A 21858-nucleotide genomic window follows, 5' to 3' on the forward strand; every position below is an offset into this window, starting at 1 on the left:
TTTTAGGCTGTGTGTCAAGTCTTTGGTACTCTCCTTAAAATGACATTGTGTTGATTCATCATTCAGTGTCATTAATCACAGTGTAATTGATATTTTAAAAGCAGTCTGCCACAGATGGCTGATTTCGACACACAAACCTGACTGTTATGTCTAATAAGCTTTCCTGTCGCATAAAGTTGGTGATTTGATTAATGGTGCCTGCCTAATGAATGAAAAAGAGTCCTATTAGGGTGGTACAGTATTTTGGGGAGCAAAATGCTTAACTGCCACATTTGTTGTTCTACATTATTTTTTAATAGGCCATTTGTTGGTTTGCGTTCCAGAAATAATATTGGCAGGCAGCCTTTTCCCCAACAGATATGTTCTTCCTGGGACTAATTAACTTGTAGCTAATTTCTGTTTGTAAAATGTTGCAACTACTTTTGTATATGGCATATGTATTCCAAATATATTTATCTATAAAACAAAGTAAAGGTGTATGTGTAACTTATTTAATTCTATAGTATTACAGCAGTAATGTTTTCCCGTCTCTTCAACAGACTCTCACAACTCCCACAGCTGTCTTCATAGACATTTATTGATGGTGGAAAATAAAATACATGCCATCAAGTGCACAACTGTAACCAGGCTAACGATCAGTACAGGAAACACACCTGTCAAACATGTCATTCATGTAACATATAATTACGTTTCATGGCTTATTGACAATTGCAACCTTAGTTCTCAAAGGAATGAAAGAGTACTTAGTCACTGTGCCTTTCCCTACCTGTCAATGTGCGCCAATATCAAGGAGAGGGGTCAATCCCTTCCATAAAGAGCATTTGACCCTCAATACCTTAATGCACTGAATACTGACTCAATAGTAGGACATTGTAACTGGAACACAACCCAAGTTCAATTAGGTTTCATTTCAATCCAAAAACACATTTTAATTCCGTTTGACATTAACAAAAAAGATTCAGTCGTAGTTCATTCAGTAAAAGCGAAATGGAAGAAGAAAATAAATAATTAAAATGAGGGGGAATAAAATACTTTTGCTACTTTTGTTTAGAGACGTCAGGCGGACAATGCTGATCTTAAGCTGAAACAAGCGGTGCCTGTAAAGTGACCTCCTTTTTGGACAAGGTGATCCAAAATTACAACACACTTACTTTTAGAATAACCACGTTGTTTTCCTCAGTAGTCAATCATATTGCACTTCAATTGGAACAGTTTGAGGAAATGGGATTAAGGAGTGCATTTCAGATCACGGTTGAATGAGGATAGAGAAACCAGGGAAATAACACCTCCAAATGACTCGTATTACATTGTACAACCGGCTTCTTCAATTCGATCTAATCTCTTACTCATCTGTTCTCTACTTATGTTTTTTCCTTCAATGTACTCTTCTTTATAGGGTGCTAAACCCTTTAGAATTGTCCAAAGACAATACAATTAAGGTTTATTACCAATTCATACTGAGATTCTTTACATTACTGGATGTTTATTTTCCTCTCAAAAGCTGCTGATATCATGAACCATAACAGTTTAACATAACTGTATACAAGTTCAGTTTTAAATCCATCAGCCTACAATCAACTTTATTGTAGATTATGATCATACTTTTTTTGGAAAAAGGAAATGTGTACTATCAGAAATTGAATATATTCAGCAGGACTGATAGATTGAGAATAGAGGAATAGACCAGCAAAATCCATGAAGATATGAAGCAGGTAGAAAAGAAAACACAGCAGCGTTGGACATTCTGCTGATCACACCACATTGCTGTCGTGAAATTACACCCGAGCGTGAAAATACAGACGGATAGGTTTTGGTGAAATTCTGATGCTACTTTGAGTCCTGGTGCATCCCCATACGTCTAGTTTCTCCTTCTTCTGACCGGCATCAAATACACATCCTCCTGAGCCCACACTCGCAGCAGAATTTGGCTGATTCAACAGGGTACTTGGTCCCACAGGAACGACAGAACTTGCTCTTCACTCCACCGTTGTCGATTTCGTCACTGCCGTCGTTGTCATTCCTGGGAAATTCAACAAAGATGAGCAAACAGCAAAGTGAGAACAAAGTTCATTCAGCTGTTTTTCATCATTTTAGTGCCGAGCTGCTGATAACGTTGAAAAGTATTATCGATATGAGAGCCAGCGATACATGTAAACAAATCATGCGAATGTTTGAGTGTTGTGATAATAGTATAGGTAGGCTAAATACTTAAAGGTCCCATGTCATGCTTTTCTGGTTATCACCCGTCCCCTTGTGTTATGAAGGTTTTTCTGCATGTAAACGGTCTGCAGTCACAAACCCTCAAAGTACACCCTGTAGCGAGTAAAACTCTAACACAGAAAATACCTGTCTATGCTGCCCCAGAACGCCTCGTTGGACATTTCTCTTTTTCCATTGTTTACTTCTTGGGTATAGTGACGTATTTCGGGTATAGTGACGTTACGTCCGCAGAGCCGTTACGTTTGGACCAATCCGGACTTCCTCACACACACACTAGAGCAGGAGCTCCAACAAGCCGTTTAGGACAGAGAGTGAATACACATACTATATAGAGATGCTGTATGAGAAACCGATGTGAGTTTGGAACATTGCCCAATATAAATCTATTTTAGTATACCTCAACAATGGAATTATGATCAGTAGAAATGGCCATGACATGGACCTTTAAGCTCTATGCAAGGTGTACTGCAAGCACTAAATGGTGATTTGATATCAAGAATTTAGGGTTATCTTATTAAGCAAACAGCTTAATGGCTTGCAAGCTGCAATGTGCATATGAGGCACCATTCATGAGAAATCTATTGTGTAACACCTGTTACTGAATGGATACACAGATTTATGCAATACACCAATGAACCACAGGAGGTCAGGATAGTTTATCAAGACTATGGTGGTTGTGTTGTGTTTTTATAAAAATAAAAATAAACCCCGTTTGTCTCACCTGGATATGTAGTTGTCTACTTTCTTCTTGTTGAGTGCTATTCCAGACTGAGTGTTCCTCGCCGGGCCGTAGCCAGAGCTCACTCCCCGGGTCTTACTTCCAACACTGAGAAAAAAACAAAGAGACGAAAGACAACGATGAGTAAAATGCAGACCCCTTGTGTTTTTAAAGACAGATCAAAGTTTAAAATAGGCAAGTTTTAGGTTTAAAACTCACTTTGTACTTGACCCACTGTATTCAAATTATTAATTAACTCTTCCAGTGCAGTGTGTGTGTGTGTGTGTGTGTGTGTGTGTGTGTGTGTGTGTACTGACCCTAACAGAGGGCTTGTCAAGCCTGAGGGATTAGTCCTCAATGAACCTGCAGAAGAGATCTTACTAGAAGAGATCCCTAGAGCAGACGAGGATGAAAAAAAAAAAGAGAAATTATAACAGAGGCATTTTACAGTACTTCTTGTACTTATCCTAACCTGAGTCACTGCGTTAAAATAAATCCCTCACACACATATAGAACTGTCAGATGTGACACAGCTGTACCCGTACCAGAGGGCTGTCCGATGCCTGACCTCTGGGGTAAACGAGAGGAGGCTGAAGGGATGGAGGACATAGCAGGAGAGGCCACCTTCTTCACCGGAGCTGAAGGCTTGGTCTGAGAGGGAGTAAGGGGAGGCAAAGAGAGAAGAAATGTAACATAAATAATTGCATAAAACGGAACATCAGGGGAAGTGAAGCATCTACCTGGAGACACAGTAATAAGGATAGAGAACATAGGTCATCATCACTATACTATAGCCTACAGGCACTCACTTTAAAATGTGTACAATGGTTTGGCTTTACTTACAGGTGTAACAACATGTTTTAAACTGTTGCAAGGAAAAATATCTGAGACAATTAAAAAAACACTGACTGAGCTTAACGGCATATCCATTACTAGAATATAATAAATGTATCCCACCATGGCCCATTTGGGAACTGTGACATAATGACCAATGATATGAAAACATGCAGAGCTCTTAATCAAAATGGTTTGGACCCTGCTGTGTTTTTTTATTGGCTTTCAGATGAAACCCCCACCCATGTGTTGTAGTTGCTAAGTGACTGGTAATTCTACACCTGCTGCAAATGGGCGTCTCACCACGGTGATAACGGATAAGGAATTATTAAAGATTCCAGACAACAGTTCTCACTTAGAAAAATAATTGGCAATTACAAGAAATTAAGAATTGCCTTAGCCAAGTATTTGGGAGAGTGTAGCTACCTACACATACAATCATTACAATTACAGGGGGTAAACACAACTTGTTTCATTATTTTGGAGTGTGTGCAATGCATAATGAATATCTTTTCCATGTCAACACACTTTTCAGTGCATGTTTCATCAGATTCAAATGAGGAATGAATGGTAAATGTTTGCACATGTGATCCCGCATCCTCAACATTTTTAAAGAATTCTACCAAATGCAACTATTTTCCAAAGTGTCTATTAGTGCGGGTATAATAAGCGGTGCAGTGTGGGCAGTTGTGTACCGGTGTGCGAGCAGCAGGCTTCTTCACTTCTCCTAACTTGTTGCCCTTGCTAGGCATACGGGCCGCCTGCTCCTGGCAGAACTTCATGTGTCTGTCAGCTGCACCCTCGTTGAACCTCCGCTGACAGAAAGGGCACTGGACATAGTCTAAAGACAAAACAGGGGGTGAGAAAATCGACCTTTAACTGCATTAGCTATGTGACAAAAATGTGCCTTTTACTGGTGTTTTTATTTTCTCTCAACTGTAAAAAAACAAACATTTGGTATTCCACATAATGAGGCAATCCCATTTCCCACTTCTTTCCAAATCTTTGCTCTACTGTGTCAAAAGACATTAATCATGGGCCCTGGAAAGCAGCTGATTGTTCACAAGTTGACACAGTTTCTTAACAGTAACCATAATACAGCTCTAGTTATTACAGTCACTTAAGTTTCTTGTTTAATTCCACTCTCTATAAAGCGACATGTTACCTGGGTCATAAGTAGCAGGGGGAGGCGGGGGTAAAGGTCCTCCATCCTTCAAGACCTGATCGATTCCCTTGGCAGCCCGGATGGTAGCGATGAAGTCCTCATGCTTCTTGCGCCAGTTGGACGGCTTCTTCGGGGGTTCTGCCTGGCAGGAGGCCACACAGACAAGATGCATCGTTACAGCAGCCATTTAAAAAGCCACAACCAGACAGCTATGCCGCTGACATGGGAAACCTCATCTCTGCTATACGGAGTCATTACTTGAAGTGACCTGTGTACTCAGTCTCTAGTTACTTTCCATGTTCAACAAATAAAAGCCTTGGTATTCCAATTATTTAGGAGTATTTTTAATGAATGCAACTATTCTGTCTGTCATAACCAATTCACTTTTTTTCTATTTTGCATTGACATTAAAAGAAAATATTTGTTTTCCCACAGTGGCAGTCTGAGTCTTATCTAAAGCTGATGATTTTTGACAGAAGTAGTTCAGAGAGCGTCCTCTGAGTCGTCTCTGTGGCAACATGATATCCCTGCTGACTTCCTGCTTCATCTTATGCAGTTACAGTCTTCAATAACGCACGATTGTCTCACTAACAAAGATGACTTTGAGAGAACTGAAGCGACAGTATATTTCCTTTATTCCCTTTAACCATATTTCTAGTTAATTCTATATATACGACTCGACTCACAGATTGCCTCCTATTTAAGGACTTCAAAGTGGTAATGATGTACTACTGAGAGAATCACATGACATGATCACTGGGAATATTGTTATTCCAGGTGGAGGGCAGAGCAAGTGTGCAGCAGTTAGTTGAAGCGAAAACACCAGAAATATAAGTGTTTTTTAGTTGAAATCTAAATAACTGCAATGCAACGGACTTCACACTGGCCCCAATGAGTGGAGGGCCTTGATGCACATTCATTTGTTTATTGTCTGTTGTAGATTAGGGTCTTATAAAACAATACTACCGCCAGTATGCGTTAAAATATCTCAAGACTATTTAGGCAAATAATTGAAAGCGAGAAATCAGAATATACAAAACTTCAGTGATTTAACTAGGCCACTAAAATCCCATGAACAGAAAGAAAGGACAAACAAAATCAACTTACTTTTCCAGAAGAAGATGAACTTTGTGACTGAAATACAATCGAAAGCATCTAAATGTATTCAGGCTTACATTTTTACATCACGGGGAGTTTTCAGACGGATGTACAAGCTAAAGCCATTTTTTGCTACCTAATTCTAATCCGATTTAACTGTGTGGGATTTTAAAGTTAGATTTTCCATCCCTCTGCTTTGGATTAGTCTTACCTTTGGTTTGATGGGTTTAAGCGTGGGGATGTCTGTTCCCTCAGCTCTCTGTCGACCTGAGTCAAAAACCTTCCTCCTTTTAGCGGCGGACTTCTGGCAGATCTTAGCATGTTTCCCCTGGTGAGAGATTTACAAATACACAAGCTTAATCTGTTTCTAAAAGCTTAAGAAACATTTGCAGACATTTGAAATGTGTACAGTTCATGGATAGTCATTATATATTTTTGAATACAAAACATTATGAGAGCCAAAACAGCGTGGGTAATAAAAAGGTGTTTCGTATGTACTGTATAACTTCTGGATAGAGATTCATCCCAAAAGATTACATCTCACTGTTATACGTAGCACCTTTGAGAAAGCTCCAAATGTAAAACCCAGCATTTGTTATGTTTGATTCCTTTGTACATATGGCATTAGAAACCGCTATCTACAATTTGTACTCTTGAATTTACATTTGAGAATATATTTGAGCTCATAGAAAGATCATAAGTGAAAGTTTACAATCATTTAGTCTTAACTTATAAAGAGCTCTTCACAGAGTCCTATTGGCTATTTGGGTTGGAGCCAATAACCCATCGAAACAGCTGATATCTTGCTAGCTAGAACAAATTCTTAGTGCATGCATAATTTTCGAAATGTACCTGCTCTTAAAACACTGTATCTTCCTTTGGAGTGCTACAGTCAATGGAGATGCATTGAATAGAGCCTTTCTAGTTTTCTAATCACTTAAAGCGCTGTTATACTACATGTCAGCATTCACCCATTCACTCATCAGGATCTGATCTGAATGCCCAGTCATACACACACAGCCTTAGGGAGAAAGTACATGCAGTCTGGAGGAAAATGAGATCGAACACGCCCTACTTACTGAGCCACTATGGCTTTATATCTCTTTTAAGAATATTACAAATGATCATTTCTTACCAGGACTTTAGGGAAGAAACATCTTTTACAGGTGGTGCATTGTATCAGCTCCTCTCCAGAAGGAGCTTCACCATCTGCAACAATAAACACATGTATGTGTGTTACAGTAAAGGATGATTTATATGCAAAAGAACAGTAATTAACCACAGCTGGCCATATTTGTTTAAGTGATAAAAGGGTCATGTGTAGACTAACATTGGGATTGTTCACCATATTTGATACATGGTAGTTAAATAAATGCTCACTATCGCTCACATAAATCATTGTTGTTGGCACAAAAACACAATGCTATACATCGTTACGTTGATAGACATTAGTTCATTTTACACGAACTCCACCATTAACATACAAATGCCAGGGAAAACTGAAGGTATTTTAGTAGGACAGTAGTTACAGTACATGTCGTCAGTATATGAGTGTAACGGTAGTTGCTGCCCACATTTAGCGTCTTGAATCAATACGAACAAAACGATTTAATTTATGGCAAGTGTTATTATTTAGCAGCATGCTAACAGTGGATAGCTCCTAATGCTAATGTAGGAATCACATCAAGAGTAGCTAGCTTCATCTTTGGCCCTGTCGTTACCTAGCATTACTTGGGCTAAACCCCACACAAAAAAGGAGGTCGTTGACAAAAACGGGTTAACTAAAGCAAAAAGGAACCCGCCCATGTGTGAGGACAAAGACCGTGAGATTGTGAGTCCGACTTAGCCACAAAACAGATCAAATAAACACATTAGAGAGTTATTTCTCTCACCTTCAAATTCTTCCATCATTAGGTTATGCTGTCTGATGCTTCTGTTGTTACAAACGATCAAAAGCAGCCAGTGGAAGTGAGAGGATTCCCCCCTGCCTACTTCCGGCTTCGCTAAAATAGGGAGGGTAGACTCCTAAATTGGTGAAATAACATCAATTCATGCTAAGAAAAATGTACTTTGCAGAAATAAAGAATGTAGATTTAAATATATGGTCTTTTTGGAAGCTTTACATTTTGCTTTGAAGGTTTATTTTGTAGGCAATGTGGTTATGTCTTTAGCAGAAAATGTTACTAGGATTTCCTCATGATATCTTCTTTAATGTATGTATATTTAGGTTGCATGTGTATACGTTATATTTTTACATAATCCCTTATTCATATTCATTTTTCAGGATTCAGTAGGCTCTTACATATGTTACTTTATAATTTAGGTCAAATTAACAGACACTGGATTTCGTAGGTTTGGGATGAGGATGAACTATCTTGAAATTACTGATCTTTGGCTACCAATAGCAACTCATTTGTCTTCATTTGCCAACATCCGACCATTTCATTGGTTGTTACTGCACGGCACTTTAAACAGCGATGGGTGTGGAAGGTAGCCATAGATGTATTACGGAGGAAACCGCTGTTCTTCTTTTTCTACATCCATGCTGTTCTCCTGTTCCCATCATCATCCTTCCCAAATAATGCATTTAAATAAACCAAGTTTGCAATTTTGTTGATATAAGGAACCCTTCCTCATTTTACTTATATAGTATTGCAAGGTTCGAACAATAATATAAGCTAACAGTGTAATGAATAGACTTATTTGGAAATATGTTAATTACATATTTTCGTAATGAAACAGACAAATATAAATCTACCTGATATGGAAGTATTACGCAAATTGTTATACATGTTTGCTACACACCAATACAATGTGGTCTATAAAATATGGCCAATTGGTAGTTTTGTTTATTTTATATTTTAACCTTGTCCTGTAACAGACCTCATTTGAAGATAACGGTGATCATCTCCTTAAACAATAAAACTAGTGTATCCTCTTGTGGCTTCTTTTTGGCTCGAACACTTGCCCAGAGCACTCGGAAGTTCCCAGTTTGGCATATTGAGCACATGTGTCATCTGAATGGAGCAATTCACAGCCAGATGCTATGAGACCACAGTCAAAGTGTTAGCCTACTTAAAGCCTTTCTGCTTTCATCACAACACGATCACTGTTTTCAAACACTGACTAGTCTGTGCCATCCCTCCCACACACACACACACACACACACACACACACACACACACACACACACACACACACACACACACACACACACACACACACACACACACACACACACACACACACACACACACACACACACACACACACACACACACACACACACACACACACACACACACACACACACACACACACACACACACACACACACCACACACACACACACACACACACACACACACACACACACACACACACACACACACACACACACACACACACACACACACACAATAACTGCCTTGTCCATCTGTCATCTGACCTTTTCACTTTCATTCAAAATAGTTTGGTTAGTGACAATTCGGGGTTCAGCTGAATACAAAAAAATAGCCTTCTAAAACAGCCTATGGTCCTTTGTTCAACCAGTAAATTGCAAAGTGTTGAACATATGCAAGTAATAACCAATTATAAATAATCAAAAACAGTAACACCCTAGGTGTTGCAAAAAGTTGTTTTCAAGCCCTGACTGTTAAATACTATTTTACTCCTGGTTGCACATGGTTAAAAAAACAAGGGTTTTATTTTGAAATGTCATCCGGAAGCAGTTGTATTCTGGTATTGATTTGACGTTGGTAAATCCTCTTTCACTGAACATGGGGAATACCGGAGTGGCATAACAATTGATGTGATTGACCCTTGCGAATATTGGGAAGCCTTTTAACCCAAACAGGTACACTGCAGATAATAATATTAATAATAAGGATTACATTTTTTAGGAACAGAGTGTGCATGCCTGGCATCGTAATTTAATGTGAACTTAATATGCATGATGCGTTTACTGGCACTGGCAGAGCTCTATGGGAGTCTTTGTCATCAGGGAAAGACATATGGCTGTGGATTTATAATGGAACATGTCGATCTTCCTGCACCATTACTGTTTTTATGCAAAGGTTATGTTTCACTGTGTCAACAATGCAATGATTTATTGGAAAACCCAATTACGCACGACCACATGCTATCCTATTTAGCCCATAATAGATGATAAACATGTGCAGACATGAATTATTTTTAAACCATAAAATAAAGTTTTTCAATGGTCTAATGCCATTACGTGGCAAGGGCTCGTGGCAAGGGCATTTAATATATTAACCACTAATCCTATATAATGCTGGGGAAATAACTCATGTTTTATATATTGTATTCAGATATTGGTGATACTAAGATATAGTGAGGATTACAATTAGTAAATGTCTCTGAATTACATATACTAATGACTTTGTATAGGTTTGTGTGTGAGGGACAGTGTTGGGCATCATTCCAAGTTATGCCCAAGTCACCCAAAATAACACTTATATAAATTAGTGGGGACTCAATTCCCTACTCCCCTCCCCACATAATTTTCTGGTTAGCAGAACAACTAGGCTGTAGAGCAGGACAGTTTTTTTGTTGCTTTTTAGCTTTTACCAAGAGGACAGAGCATGCTGACTTCCTGCATTATTCAGTAACATTTATTTGGAGAATGTATCGTTCAGGCTCTCAATTGGGAGCAAAGTTCTAAGGAAAACTTGATAAGAATGACTCACACGCAGACCTTGCTACTTCATGGGTGCAACATAATGATTATATTATGTAAACTGTAGATTAATATTTCATAGAATATGACCAAAGGAAACACAGGCCAAGAATGTGCTGCCACTTTTAGCTTCAAATAGTACTACTTCAGTTAAAATATCTACATTACAGATGACCTATACAATTAGTAATGATGATATTTATCAAAAAATATTTGATATTTATCAAAAAAATATATTTTTCTGTTGACATATTTTGTATTTCAACATTAAGCTTTGTGTTCTGAAGCTATTGATAAGTATGTTGCATCTTGTTTGATAGTGTCTAAGACTTTTAATCAATTTAATTATAGATTGTTCTTAAGGGTGAGGTTATATAAAGTCTTCATCTTGTGGATCTTCTTGCTAAATCCCGCAATCCATTATCATCACTCTCAGTTCAAACATTTGCCTTTAAAATAAAACACTAATTTAATTCTTATATTGGAGAACAGGCATGCTGTGTCTCTTGCTTCAACATGTTGAGGCTGACAATTGTACACAAACAACATCTGTTGGTTCTTTGCAGTCTTGACCCCATTTTGGGAATGACAGCCGGGTGGGAGCGTGCTCAGATGATGACATAGGAGGTTTCCAAAAATAGCCACAGTCAATAGCAGCCTGCTCAGCTCTGGAAATAGCCACAAATGGATGTGGGAGCTGAGGTCATTTAGAAAAAAAATCAAACAACCTTTGTATGTCCAAGGGGATACAAAGTGCAGAAAATAATGCTTTTGTTTTATAAGTGCATATGTTGAGAAATGAATGGTAAAAACTCAGACTGACAGATTTTAATGAGGGAAAATGGAGGGAAGCTGAAGGCCAGCTTCACACAGGCAGATTGATATAGAGATTGTAATAATGTCAACAGAGGGGTTTAACCTAAATCTCTGCAGCAACACAGCTCCCATCATGCACCATGCCTACTACAAGCGGAATGACATTTGAATACAGTCCTCTCCTCCCTTGTGCCGTAATTACCCCTTTAATTGTGTATTTTTGGAAAAGCACCATCATTTGTTGTTCCATTCCATCTGCAGAATGTATGTCCTCCGTGTATTTGGTGTTGCTTCACTCATATTAGAATAGATTAATCAGGGTTGAGGTCATAAAATAGTAGGGGGGGGGGCGGTGTCACTTTCTTCTTGTCAACAAAAAAAGATAATGCTTGTATTGTGCAGACTGCCCTGCACAGATTCTCAACATTTCAGTCGTCTTCCTCAAATGTAACTTAAATGAATGTGTGTGTTGTCATTTGTACCTGCCAGGCCCTGCTATGGTGAGGGGTGTTAGCGATGACGGATGAGGAGGCGAGTTATGATGACTTCATCGCCTCTCGACGAACTGGCCGCAGGAACGCCATCCATATTATCCCAGCAACCTCTGGGGCTGAGGGCCCCGCTGACCTGTCACAGAGTCTGGCACAGCTCAACATCGACAAGTCAGGTGAGAAACATCCCTGTGGAGATCTGAGGGGAATAAAGGAAGTGGAGAGGTATGTGTAGGGAGGGAGTGATGAGGGAATGAGATGCAGGTGAGGGGAAACAGGTGTGTCGATGGGTGGGGCATTCAGGTGATGAAAAGTGAGGAAAAGTCTGAGGGCATCATGGTGGATAAATGAAAATTAGCAATGAAGGGGCCTTGAGATGTATGCCATATGTTAGCATAGGCCACGTTTCACAAATTAATAGGTTTTAAAAAGTGTTTTAATTGCATCTATCAAGTGTATGCAGCGTCAGTATTCTACCACAAGGGGGTGACACATCCTGAGACATAATATCTGTACATAATGGCTTTATAATGGCTATTTATTGCAATGCGTGGTACTGTAACATTACAAATAAATGTTCTCATTCACCACCAAGGGAGAAACATCATAGTAAAAATGAAACTCCCTCTACTCTAACATATTTGTATCATTGTTGCTTCACTTAGATGTTTGACCTTCACAATTTGTGAGATTACACCTCATTTGGAAGCATATTGTTTAAATGTATCATCTAGAAAAGGTAGTGCCTCCAAAAAACATTTAAAATTCCCTTTTCATCTTTTTTTTTTTCTAAATGAGCTGTTTTTGTTACGATTATTGTGTTATGTCACGTTTTGTATGTCTTGTTTTGGGTGTTTTGCTGTTCTCCCTGTCGTGTTCTATTTTGTATATGGCTTCGCCCTCTAAGGCTATCGCTATTGGGTTATCCCTCTGCGCCCCCGCGCAGCACTGAAACACTTGTAGTCCACGCCCACCCGCTTGGTGGACCCCACCCTCGGGCTTCCTTCCGGTATAAATAGGAATGAGCAAACCAGCACAGTTACTGAAGCACAGCCAACCTGGGGTCAGAGCACGCATACGCGGCTCTAAACCAGCAGGTAGCATGCACACACTGCGCTCGTCTCCCCTCGGGCGACAGGAAGCGGAGAGCGGACGCTCTTGCTGCTGTGGCCGAGGAGGACGATTGGCCCGTCCAGGCTTACGAGCCCGCGGACGGGGCCGAGTGTCCCTGGGGCCGAGTGCCGGGCAGGAGTCCGAGGAAAAAGGCAACTCCTGCCCCGTCTCCCTCCACAGTTCGGTTCTCCCCTCCCTCCTCTCCCCCGGACGGGGGAGACAGAGTCGGAGCAGGGTGCCAGCTTGGTGGCGGAACATACTTTCCCCCTCTCCGTCACCACAGCGCGGCGGCGAATAACATCGCGCGGCTCTCCAACTCGGTGGGGACACTGGCAGAGCGGTCCCCCACCGAGGCAGAGGAAATCAGCAAAGCGGCCAGCACGGCGCTCATTCTGTGCGCGTCCGTCGCTGTCTCCCAGGTGAGGATTTCCGCGTGGGTGACACAGATCCAGTGCCACCTTGGGCTGAAGTATAGGCGTCTGTTACGGAGACGGCCAGAAAAGTGCTACTGGACGCTCCAATCAGCCCGGACGGGCTGCTCGGACCCCAGCTCCACGCCATGGTGGAGTCCATGAAGACGGCTGCGGTCCCACGTCTCCACTCCCCCGCCACTTCAGAGACAGGGTCTTCCGGCGGCGAGTCAAAGGGGAGTGAGGCTCCCCCGCTCCTGGTCTGCTCCGCGAGAGCCTCCGAGGAAGCAGAGCCGGTAATTACATTACATTGCATTTAGCTGACGCTTTTATCCAAAGCGACTTACAATAAGTACATTCAACCAGGAAGACACAACCTTGAAGAAAACAGAATCATATAAGTACATCAGGTTTCATAGAGCCAAACATTCTAAGTGCTACTCAACTGGCTTTAGGTAAGCCAGTCCTTTATTAGTATAAAAGTGCTTCGTTAATAGTTCTAACGCTCGAAGTGGAGTTGAAAGAGATGAGTTTTCAGTTTGCGCCGAAAGATGTGCAAGCTATCTGCCGTCCTGATGTCAATGGGGAGCTCATTCCACCATCTTGGAGCCAGGACAGCAAACCCACGTGTTTTCGCCGATGGGAACTTGGGTCCCCCTCGCAGCGAGGGCGCAACGAGTCGTTTGGCTGATGCAGAGCGTAGTGCACGCGCTGGGGTGTACGGTTTAACCATGTCCTGGATGTAGGAAGGGCCAGATCCATTCGCAGCATGGTAAGCAAGTACCAGTGTCTTGAAGTGGATTCTAGCAGTTACCGGAAGCCAGTGAAGGGAGCGGAGGAGCGGAGTGGTGTGGGAGAATTTAGGAAGGTTGAAGACCAGACGAGCCGCTGCATTCTGGATGAGCTGCAGAGGAGGGAGTTGCAGTAGTCTAGGCGTGAGATGACGAGAGCCTGGACCAGAACCTGATTAATTAATTAAGCCAGCTGCCACTAATCTGTTGATTAAGTAGACAGCAGGGCTCCCTGCAGAAGCCTGCTGGTTTTAACCTATCGGTTAATAACCTGCAGAGCTCGCGGCATTCCTCTCTCCGAGATACGCCTCCTACACACGGTCATAATAACCCATGAGCGCCGTTTTAACGCCTCATGTGGACAGCACTGCACACACCTCCACTCATCCCCTGAGCGTGTACACGCCTCATGATGACAGCCGGAGTGAAACGCAGCGTGTGGAGGCTTCCTCGCAGCCCTTTCGCGGCTGCCACTAATCTGTTGATTAAGTAGACAGCAGGGATCGCTGCAGAAGCCTGCCGGTTTTAACCTCGGTTAATAACTGAGAGTCGGAGTGAGACGCAGCGTGTGGAGGCCCCGCGCAGCCCGTTCGGTCCCAGCCCACCTGGGGTTGCCTCACGCCCTGTGTAAACCAGCTGCCTATAACCTTTCGGTTAATAGCCAGCAGGGCTCGTTGCTAAAGCCTGGTTTTAACCTGTCGGTTAATACATTTCAGAGCGCGCTAATTAAGCCGGCTGCCACTAATCTGTTGATTAATATTATTAAATGGTTATTAAGAAATTATTAATGGTTATTAAACTACAGACCTCGCGGCATTCCTCTGTCCGAGATACGCCACCTACACACGGTCACAATAAGCCCATGATCGCCGTGGTAACGCCTCATGTGGATGTCACTGCACACACCTCCACTCATCCTCTGAGCGTGTACACGTCTCATGATGAGAGTCGGAGTGAAATGCAGCGTGTGGAGGCCTCCTCACAGCCCTTTCGCTCTAGGCCCACCTTGGGTTGCCTCACGGGCAGCGGCGGCGAGGGCTCTGGCGTGGCTCGTCGTCATGACGACCACAACACATCTCGAGCATAGGCACCCGCTCTCAGAGTGTTTCTCGGAGTGGCAGCGCGTGTGTCTGATGGACAGATGGATGAGCAGGCTGATCAGCAGAGGGGACACCCTGCAGTTCGCCTCTCCCCCCCCCACAGTTCAATGGGATACAGGAAACACTCCTGTCCTCCCAGAAGCTATGTCTTGAGCTACAATCCGAGCCGCTGGAACTCCTGTTGAAAGAGGATATTTCCAGGGTTCCTCAAAGGGAGGAAAATCAGGGGTTTTCACCCGTTAATTTTCTAATCCCGAAAAAGACTGGGGCAATGAGAAATCCTCGATCTGTCAGTATTCCACATGCTGACGATCAAACAAGTGCTGGAATGTGTTCACCAGGACGACTGGTTCACTTCCACCTGAAGGATGCATACTTCCACGTACCCATCATCCCGAAACACAGGAAATTCCTGCGGTTTCTCATTTCAGGGAATATCAGACCAGACAATCGTCTGCCGTTCGGATATTTCCTGGCTCCTCCCATTTTTGTGTAGAGAAGGCTGGAGCCGCTACACAGAGGAGGGATGAGAGTGTGGTTTCCTCTGGACGACCTGCTATTTGCTGGCTCGCTCCAGGGAGGAAGTCGCTTTACAGACGGTACATCTTGTATCGCATCTGTCAAAGCCTGGGTTTCATAATAAATTGGAAGAAGAGCTGTCCTCTTCCCTCTCAGACAAACGGTTATCTGGAGTGGAATTAAACTCAGCCAGCAGAGCGCGGCTCTCGCGGCAGCGAGTGGAGAAACTCCTCCGGCATGTCACAACCCACACAGCCCTCTCCGTCAAAAGGGGGACACTCCAGAGGTGGTTCATTCGCTGCAGAAGCCTGCTGTTTTTAACCTATTGGTTTATAAACTGCAGAGTTCGCGGCATTCCTCTGTCCCAGATATGCCTCCTAACACGGTCATAATAAATCCACGAGCACCGTTATAACGCCTCGTGTGGACAGCATACACACACCTCTCATCCTCATGATGAGAGACGGAGTGAAATGCAGCGTGTGGAAACTCCCTCGCAGCCCTTTTGCCTCACAGGCAGCGGCGGCGATGGCGTGGCACGTCACCATGACGACCATTACGGCACATCACAGAGAAGCCTCTCCCCCCAGCAGTTCCATGGGATACAAGAAACACTGTCTTCTTGCCTAAGGTCATCACAACTCTTTTAGGTCAAGAGTGATCACCCTGGCTGGCTTATTCCCCCCTCCTTACAGGTCGGAGGAAGAAGCCACGTCTCATCTCCTCTGTCCTGTGCGCGCGCTGTCCTGCTATGTGGCGCGCACGGCGGCCTGGCGCCGTTCTCAGCGCCTGTTTGTGCACTATAGAGAGCGCTCGATCGGGCAACCTCTGTCTGCACAACGGCTGTCACACTGGCTGTGTGAGGCTGTGTCACAGGCATATGTCGCCTCTGGGGTGGAGCCCCCGGAGAGTATCAAGGCGCACTCCACCAGAGGACTTTCCTCCTCCACGGCGTTGCACGGAGGAATGTCAGTGGAAGATATTTGCACGGCTGCATCTTGGTCTTCCCCCTGTTCATTTATTCAATTTTATTTGAGGGAGGTCTCCCATTCCTCTCTGACGCACCCTGTACTGGGTGTCCTGTCGGAGTGAGTGACGTCAGGGATCCAGCGGTGCGCCTCTCTCCTGCCTCTCGGCACGCGGAGAGCGGCCCTTTTCCCCTCGTATGAGAGGGATGTTCCCTTTACTCTGACACACTTCGTACGGAGTGCCTGGTCAGAGTGAGTGACGTCAGGGATCCAGCTGTGCGCTCTCCTACCTGTCGGACACGGCTGTTCCCCCTCTATGATCGCAGCACAAGGTGGGACCTTCGTCTCTACTTTCTCACAGCGGCCGGTATGTATTGTTCCCAGCCTTCACCCCGTCGGGAAGATAGGCATGTTTTGCTATGTTCCAGGGACGGTGATGCGCCATTACGCATGGCACAACAGGCAGGGGGGTGTTATTGAGCAGGTGTGTCTGTGCTTCTAGTGCCGGGCGGATCCAGTGAGGCGCAGACTACATCATGCTTCGCCCTTAACCCAATAGCGATAACCTTAGAGGGCGAAGCCATATACGAAATAGAACTGAGGTTACCTACTGTAACCCAGCTTCTATGAGTAAATGGCGCAGCCCTCTAAGCGCTGGGCCCCACTGGCTCTACGAATAGCTGAAGAAAATGTATTTTGTATGGGAGCAGATTGCCGGGCCTCCTTCCTATTTATTCTGGAAGGAAGCCCGAGGGTGGGGCCCACCTAGCGGGTGGGCGTGGACTACAAGTGTTTCAGTGCTGCGCGGGGGCGCAGAGGGATAACCCAATAGCGATAGCCTTAGAGGGCTGCGCCATTTACTCATAGAAGCTGGGTTACAGTAGGTAACCTCAGTTTTCCTCCGTGTATATTGTCTGGTCCTTTTCCCTGTGTTTTTCCTCCTGTCGTTAGTTTCCCTGGTGTGTCTAGTTGTCTGATTGTGTTCACCTGTGGCCTTTGTGTTTCTCCTCCCCTGCCCGGCTGTTTCTCGTCTTGTGATTACCCCTCCCTGTATTTAGACTGTTCTCTTCCTGTGTTCAGTGTTGGTTCGTCTTGTGTTTTGACTTGGTCTGCGGTGAGTGTTCTGTTCTGTATTTGTTAATAGTTGAGCCTTGAAATAAAGGAGCTATTTTTTGTCACTTTAATCTGCATTTGGGTCCTGCTTCCTGCACACACCGTAACATTACGAACCAACCAAGAATGGACCCAGCGGACAGTTTGTACGAGGTGGAGTACAATTTGACATGTTTGAGGAATGACTTTAAATATGCCTCCAGTAGTGAAGAGAGGCAGTCCGTTTTTTCTGCGTTACGCCAGGAGGTAACCTCAAGGCCCTGGTTGAGGGAGTTGCTACCCGAGTGGGTGGAGGACTTTTTTGGCAGCTTTGAGGTCAAACCTGATTCCCGGCCTGCTAGCCCCAGGCATGCTAGCTCCATGTCTCCCAATTCCCAACCTGGCACAATACGCCTTGGTGGGTTCCGCCTGAAGTCAACCCGTGCTTCTGCCCCAGTTCCTGCTCCTGTCCAGGAGTTGTATTCCGGAACTCGTCTGGCTTATGGAGGTCCACGGAGTATTCAGGCGGCTGCTAAAAGGAGTCGTCGCAAGGCCAGGCTAGCAGCCCGAGCAGCCATGGTTCCGGCTACAGAACCGGCCCACACAGCCATGGTTCCAGCCCCAGTTCTGGCCCCAGCAGCCATGGTTCCAGACCCAGTTCTGGCCCCAGCGGCCATGGTTCCAGACCCAGCTCTGGCCCCAGCTGCCACAGTCCCATCTCAAGTTTCCTCTCGAGTCCCCTCTCCAGTTTCTTCTCAAGTCCCCTCTCCAGTTCCCTCCCGAGTCCCCTCTCCAGTTTCCTCTCAAGTTCCTTCTCAAGTCCCCTCTCCAGTTTCCTCTCAAGTTCCTTCTCGAGTCCCCTCTCGAGTCACCTCTCAAGTTCTATCTCTAGTCCCTTCTCAAGTCCCTCCTCTAGTCACTTCTCTAGTCCCCTCTCTGGTCCCTTCCCGAGTCCCTCCTCTAGTCCCTCCTCTAGTCCCTTCTCTAGTCCCATCTCTAGTCCCTACTCAAGTCCCTCCTCTAGTCAATTCCCTAGTCCCATCTCTAGTCCCTCCTCTAGTCACTTCTCGAGTCCCCTCTCCAGTCCCCTCTCCAGTCCCCTCTCCAGTTCCCTCTCGAATTCCCTCTCGAGTTCCCTCCTCTAGTCCCTCCTTTAGTCCCTCCTCTAGTCCCTCCTTTAGTCCCTCCTCTAGTCCCTCCTTTAGTCCCTGCTCTAGTCCCTCCTTTAGTCCCTCCTCGAGTCCCCTCTCTAGTCCCTCCTCAAGTCCCCTCTCTAGTTCCCCTCTCGAGTTCCCTTCTCTAGTTCCTCCTCTAGTCCCTCCTCTAGTCCCTCCTCTCTCCTCTAGTCCCCTCTCGAGTCCCCTCTCTAGTTCCCCTCTCGAGTCTCCTCTCGAGTTCCCCCTTGGTTCCCCTCTCGAGTCTCCTCGCGAGTCCCCTCTCGAGTCACGTCTCAAGTCCCTACCCAATGTCCTGGTCCGTTGGGGGTTCCGCTGGGGGTCCTGCCAACTCCATGTCCTGTCCCGTTGGAGGCCCCGTTGACTACTCCTCTGCCGGGGGTCCTATCAATCGTATGTCTGTCCCATTGGAGGCCCCGCCGACTACTCTCCTGCCGGGGGTCCTGCTAGCTCCTTGTCCTGTCTCGTTGGAGGTCCCGCCGACTACTCTCCTGCCGGGGGTCCTGCCAACCCTTTGTCCTGTGCCGTTGGAGGCCCCGCCGACTACTCTCCTGCCGGGGGTCCTGCCAACCCTTTGCCCTGTCTCGTTGGAGGTCCCGCCGTCTACTCTCCTGCCGGGGTCCTGCCAATCCTATGTCCTGTGCCGTTGGAGGCCCCATCGACTACTCTCCTGCCGGGGGTCCTGCCAACCCTATGTCCTGTCCCGTTGGAGGTCCCGCCGACTGCTCTCCTGCCGGGGGTCCTGCCAATCCCGTGTCCTGGTCCTCTTCCGTGGGGGATCCTGCCGAGGCCTGTCCCACCGGGTCCTGCCCTGCCTCCGGCGCTGGCTGGTCTTCGCCCTCGAGCCCGGCCCTCTGAGAGCCGCAGTCTTCACCCTCGAGCCCGGCCCCCTGACTTTCCCGGCCGCGGCCCTCGCCCTCATGATCGGCCCCCTGAGTTCGCCCGTGGTGGCCTTCGCCCCTCCATAACTCCCACCTTGGACTCTGTCTTGCCCCCGGGCCGTCCGCCCGAGTCCCCCTTCTCGGCTTCTGCCTTGCCCCCGGGCCGTCCGCCCGAGATCCCTTCCGGGTCCTGCGCGGTGCTCTTGGGTTGTCAGCCCAGACCCGTCCTCCGGACCCCCTCCACCCACCCTGGTGGCCCTAGTTTTGTGATTACCCCTCCCTGTATTTAGTCTGTTCTCTTCCTGTGTTCAGTGTTGGTTCGTCTTGTGTTTTGACTTGGTCTGCGGTGAGTGTTCTGTTCTGTATTTGTTAATAGTTGAGCCTTGAAATAAAGGAGCTATTTTTTGTTACTTTAATCTGCATTTGGGTCCTGCTTCCTGCACACACCGTAACAGTTTTGAGTTGATCCTTCTACCTTAGTGTGTAGTTTCTGCGGTTTCACCCCACCCTATTCACAAATATAACCTTAAAGTAACTGTCCCTTTTTGTCCTTCTGTCAGGTGATGAGGGAGAAAACAATAAGGAGAGCCAGGACTCTGCAGCTAAAGAAGAGGAGGCGAAAGCTGAGGGCAGCTAAACTCACATTCATGGACTCAAACCACCGCCTCTTTGTCTTTACCTGATCCCTGAAGGCTAGGCCTCTCATTGGCTGGTTGCATCTAATGACTTTGAACAAACACCGTAAAATCCTACTGCCACCAGCAGGAAGTCATTGCTATGGCAACCACAGCTCCATTGAGCAGTTTCATTAAAAAAAATTGAAATCTCAGATGCAACTGATTCAATTTGAAATATGTGTATGTAAATAATGCTGCAATCTGGCACTTTCAAATGGTCAATCAAAGTCAGTCCAAATCAGAACAAAACACAGGACATTTTGATGAAATATCAACGCTCTCATCGCCTGTAGATGGTCTATGAAGAAGTCTTCAGCCTTGTAGTATGTGATGCAATAGATGCAGGAGTTAGCTTATTAAAAACAGGGTGTTAAGTTTTTATACGTACAAAATGTGTCCATATAATGTGATTTACAAGTTTAAACGCTACCATTGAGCATTTTTAAAAGCAACTTGAACAAAAGAACATTGATTGCACTCCAATACACTTGTGTGTGTTTTTATAATGTAGCATATAACTGTTTATTGGATGTATGAATTTCCCCGGTTTATGGGAGTTTTTTTTTAAATGCTTAAAGCCGTGATTCGACAGACTACCTATGAATTTGACATTTACCAACCTTCCTTTTAAACCACCATACTATAATAGAACAATATTTTTCTGATTATCACATCTGTGGAAATGCACTCCAAGAATGTCTGTCTTCATTACCTTTTTAAAAACTGAAGTCATTACTTGTTTGTCTTAGCCTCTTGACGACATCAACTTATAAGAAAATAAATGACTTGTTGGAAGATTGGGCATTTTTTACGTTTGTTAATGAACTGTATGTTTGCAGTGTAGTGATCATGTTATATTTTCTTTATTGCTCTTTCAGGGAGTTATGGTATGGCATTGTCAAAGACATTTCTGTACAATGTTGCACATTTGTCCACTAAATTAGTTTTGACATGCAATTAAATGTTACCGTTGGAAACATAAATAGTGTCCAGAAGTATTTTTGAATGTTGTCCCATCTAAGAATAAAAGGAGAAACATGGGTATTGTTGCTCTCTAGTGGTCAACCTTAGACCTACAACCCAGACACAGA

General features: G+C 44.7%; 2 protein-coding genes across 4 annotated transcripts; one reads left to right on the plus strand and one right to left on the minus strand.

Moving 5' to 3' along the window:
• Positions 1–559: 559 nt before the first annotated feature.
• zc2hc1a (zinc finger, C2HC-type containing 1A) lies at positions 560–8034 on the minus strand. Of its 3 annotated transcripts, none has more exons than XM_034212033.1 (10): positions 7928–8034; positions 7171–7244; positions 6247–6363; positions 6045–6071; positions 4938–5079; positions 4468–4613; positions 3484–3589; positions 3256–3331; positions 2942–3046; positions 560–2020 (listed from the first exon to the last, which is right to left on the minus strand). In XM_034212033.1, the coding sequence occupies exons 1-10, from the start codon at positions 7944–7946 to the stop codon at positions 1885–1887; spliced, it is 948 nt and encodes a 315-aa protein (XP_034067924.1). In that variant the 5' UTR covers positions 7947–8034; the 3' UTR covers positions 560–1884. The 3 variants fall into 3 exon arrangements, with proteins under 3 accessions (XP_034067924.1, XP_034067922.1, XP_034067923.1); XM_034212031.1 differs by having other exon boundaries at positions 3442–3589; XM_034212032.1 differs by lacking the exon at positions 6045–6071 and having other exon boundaries at positions 3442–3589.
• Positions 8035–9796: 1762 nt separating this feature from the next.
• pkia (cAMP-dependent protein kinase inhibitor alpha) lies at positions 9797–21789 on the plus strand. Its single transcript, XM_034211933.1, has 3 exons — positions 9797–9891; positions 12040–12217; positions 20651–21789. The coding sequence occupies exons 2-3, from the start codon at positions 12067–12069 to the stop codon at positions 20725–20727; spliced, it is 228 nt and encodes a 75-aa protein (XP_034067824.1). The 5' UTR covers positions 9797–9891; positions 12040–12066; the 3' UTR covers positions 20728–21789.
• The last annotated feature ends 69 nt before the right edge of the window (positions 21790–21858 follow it).

This window comes from Gymnodraco acuticeps, unplaced genomic scaffold (genome assembly GCF_902827175.1).
Source record: "Gymnodraco acuticeps unplaced genomic scaffold, fGymAcu1.1, whole genome shotgun sequence".
In the NCBI taxonomy this organism is placed as follows: domain Eukaryota; kingdom Metazoa; phylum Chordata; class Actinopteri; order Perciformes; family Bathydraconidae; genus Gymnodraco; species Gymnodraco acuticeps.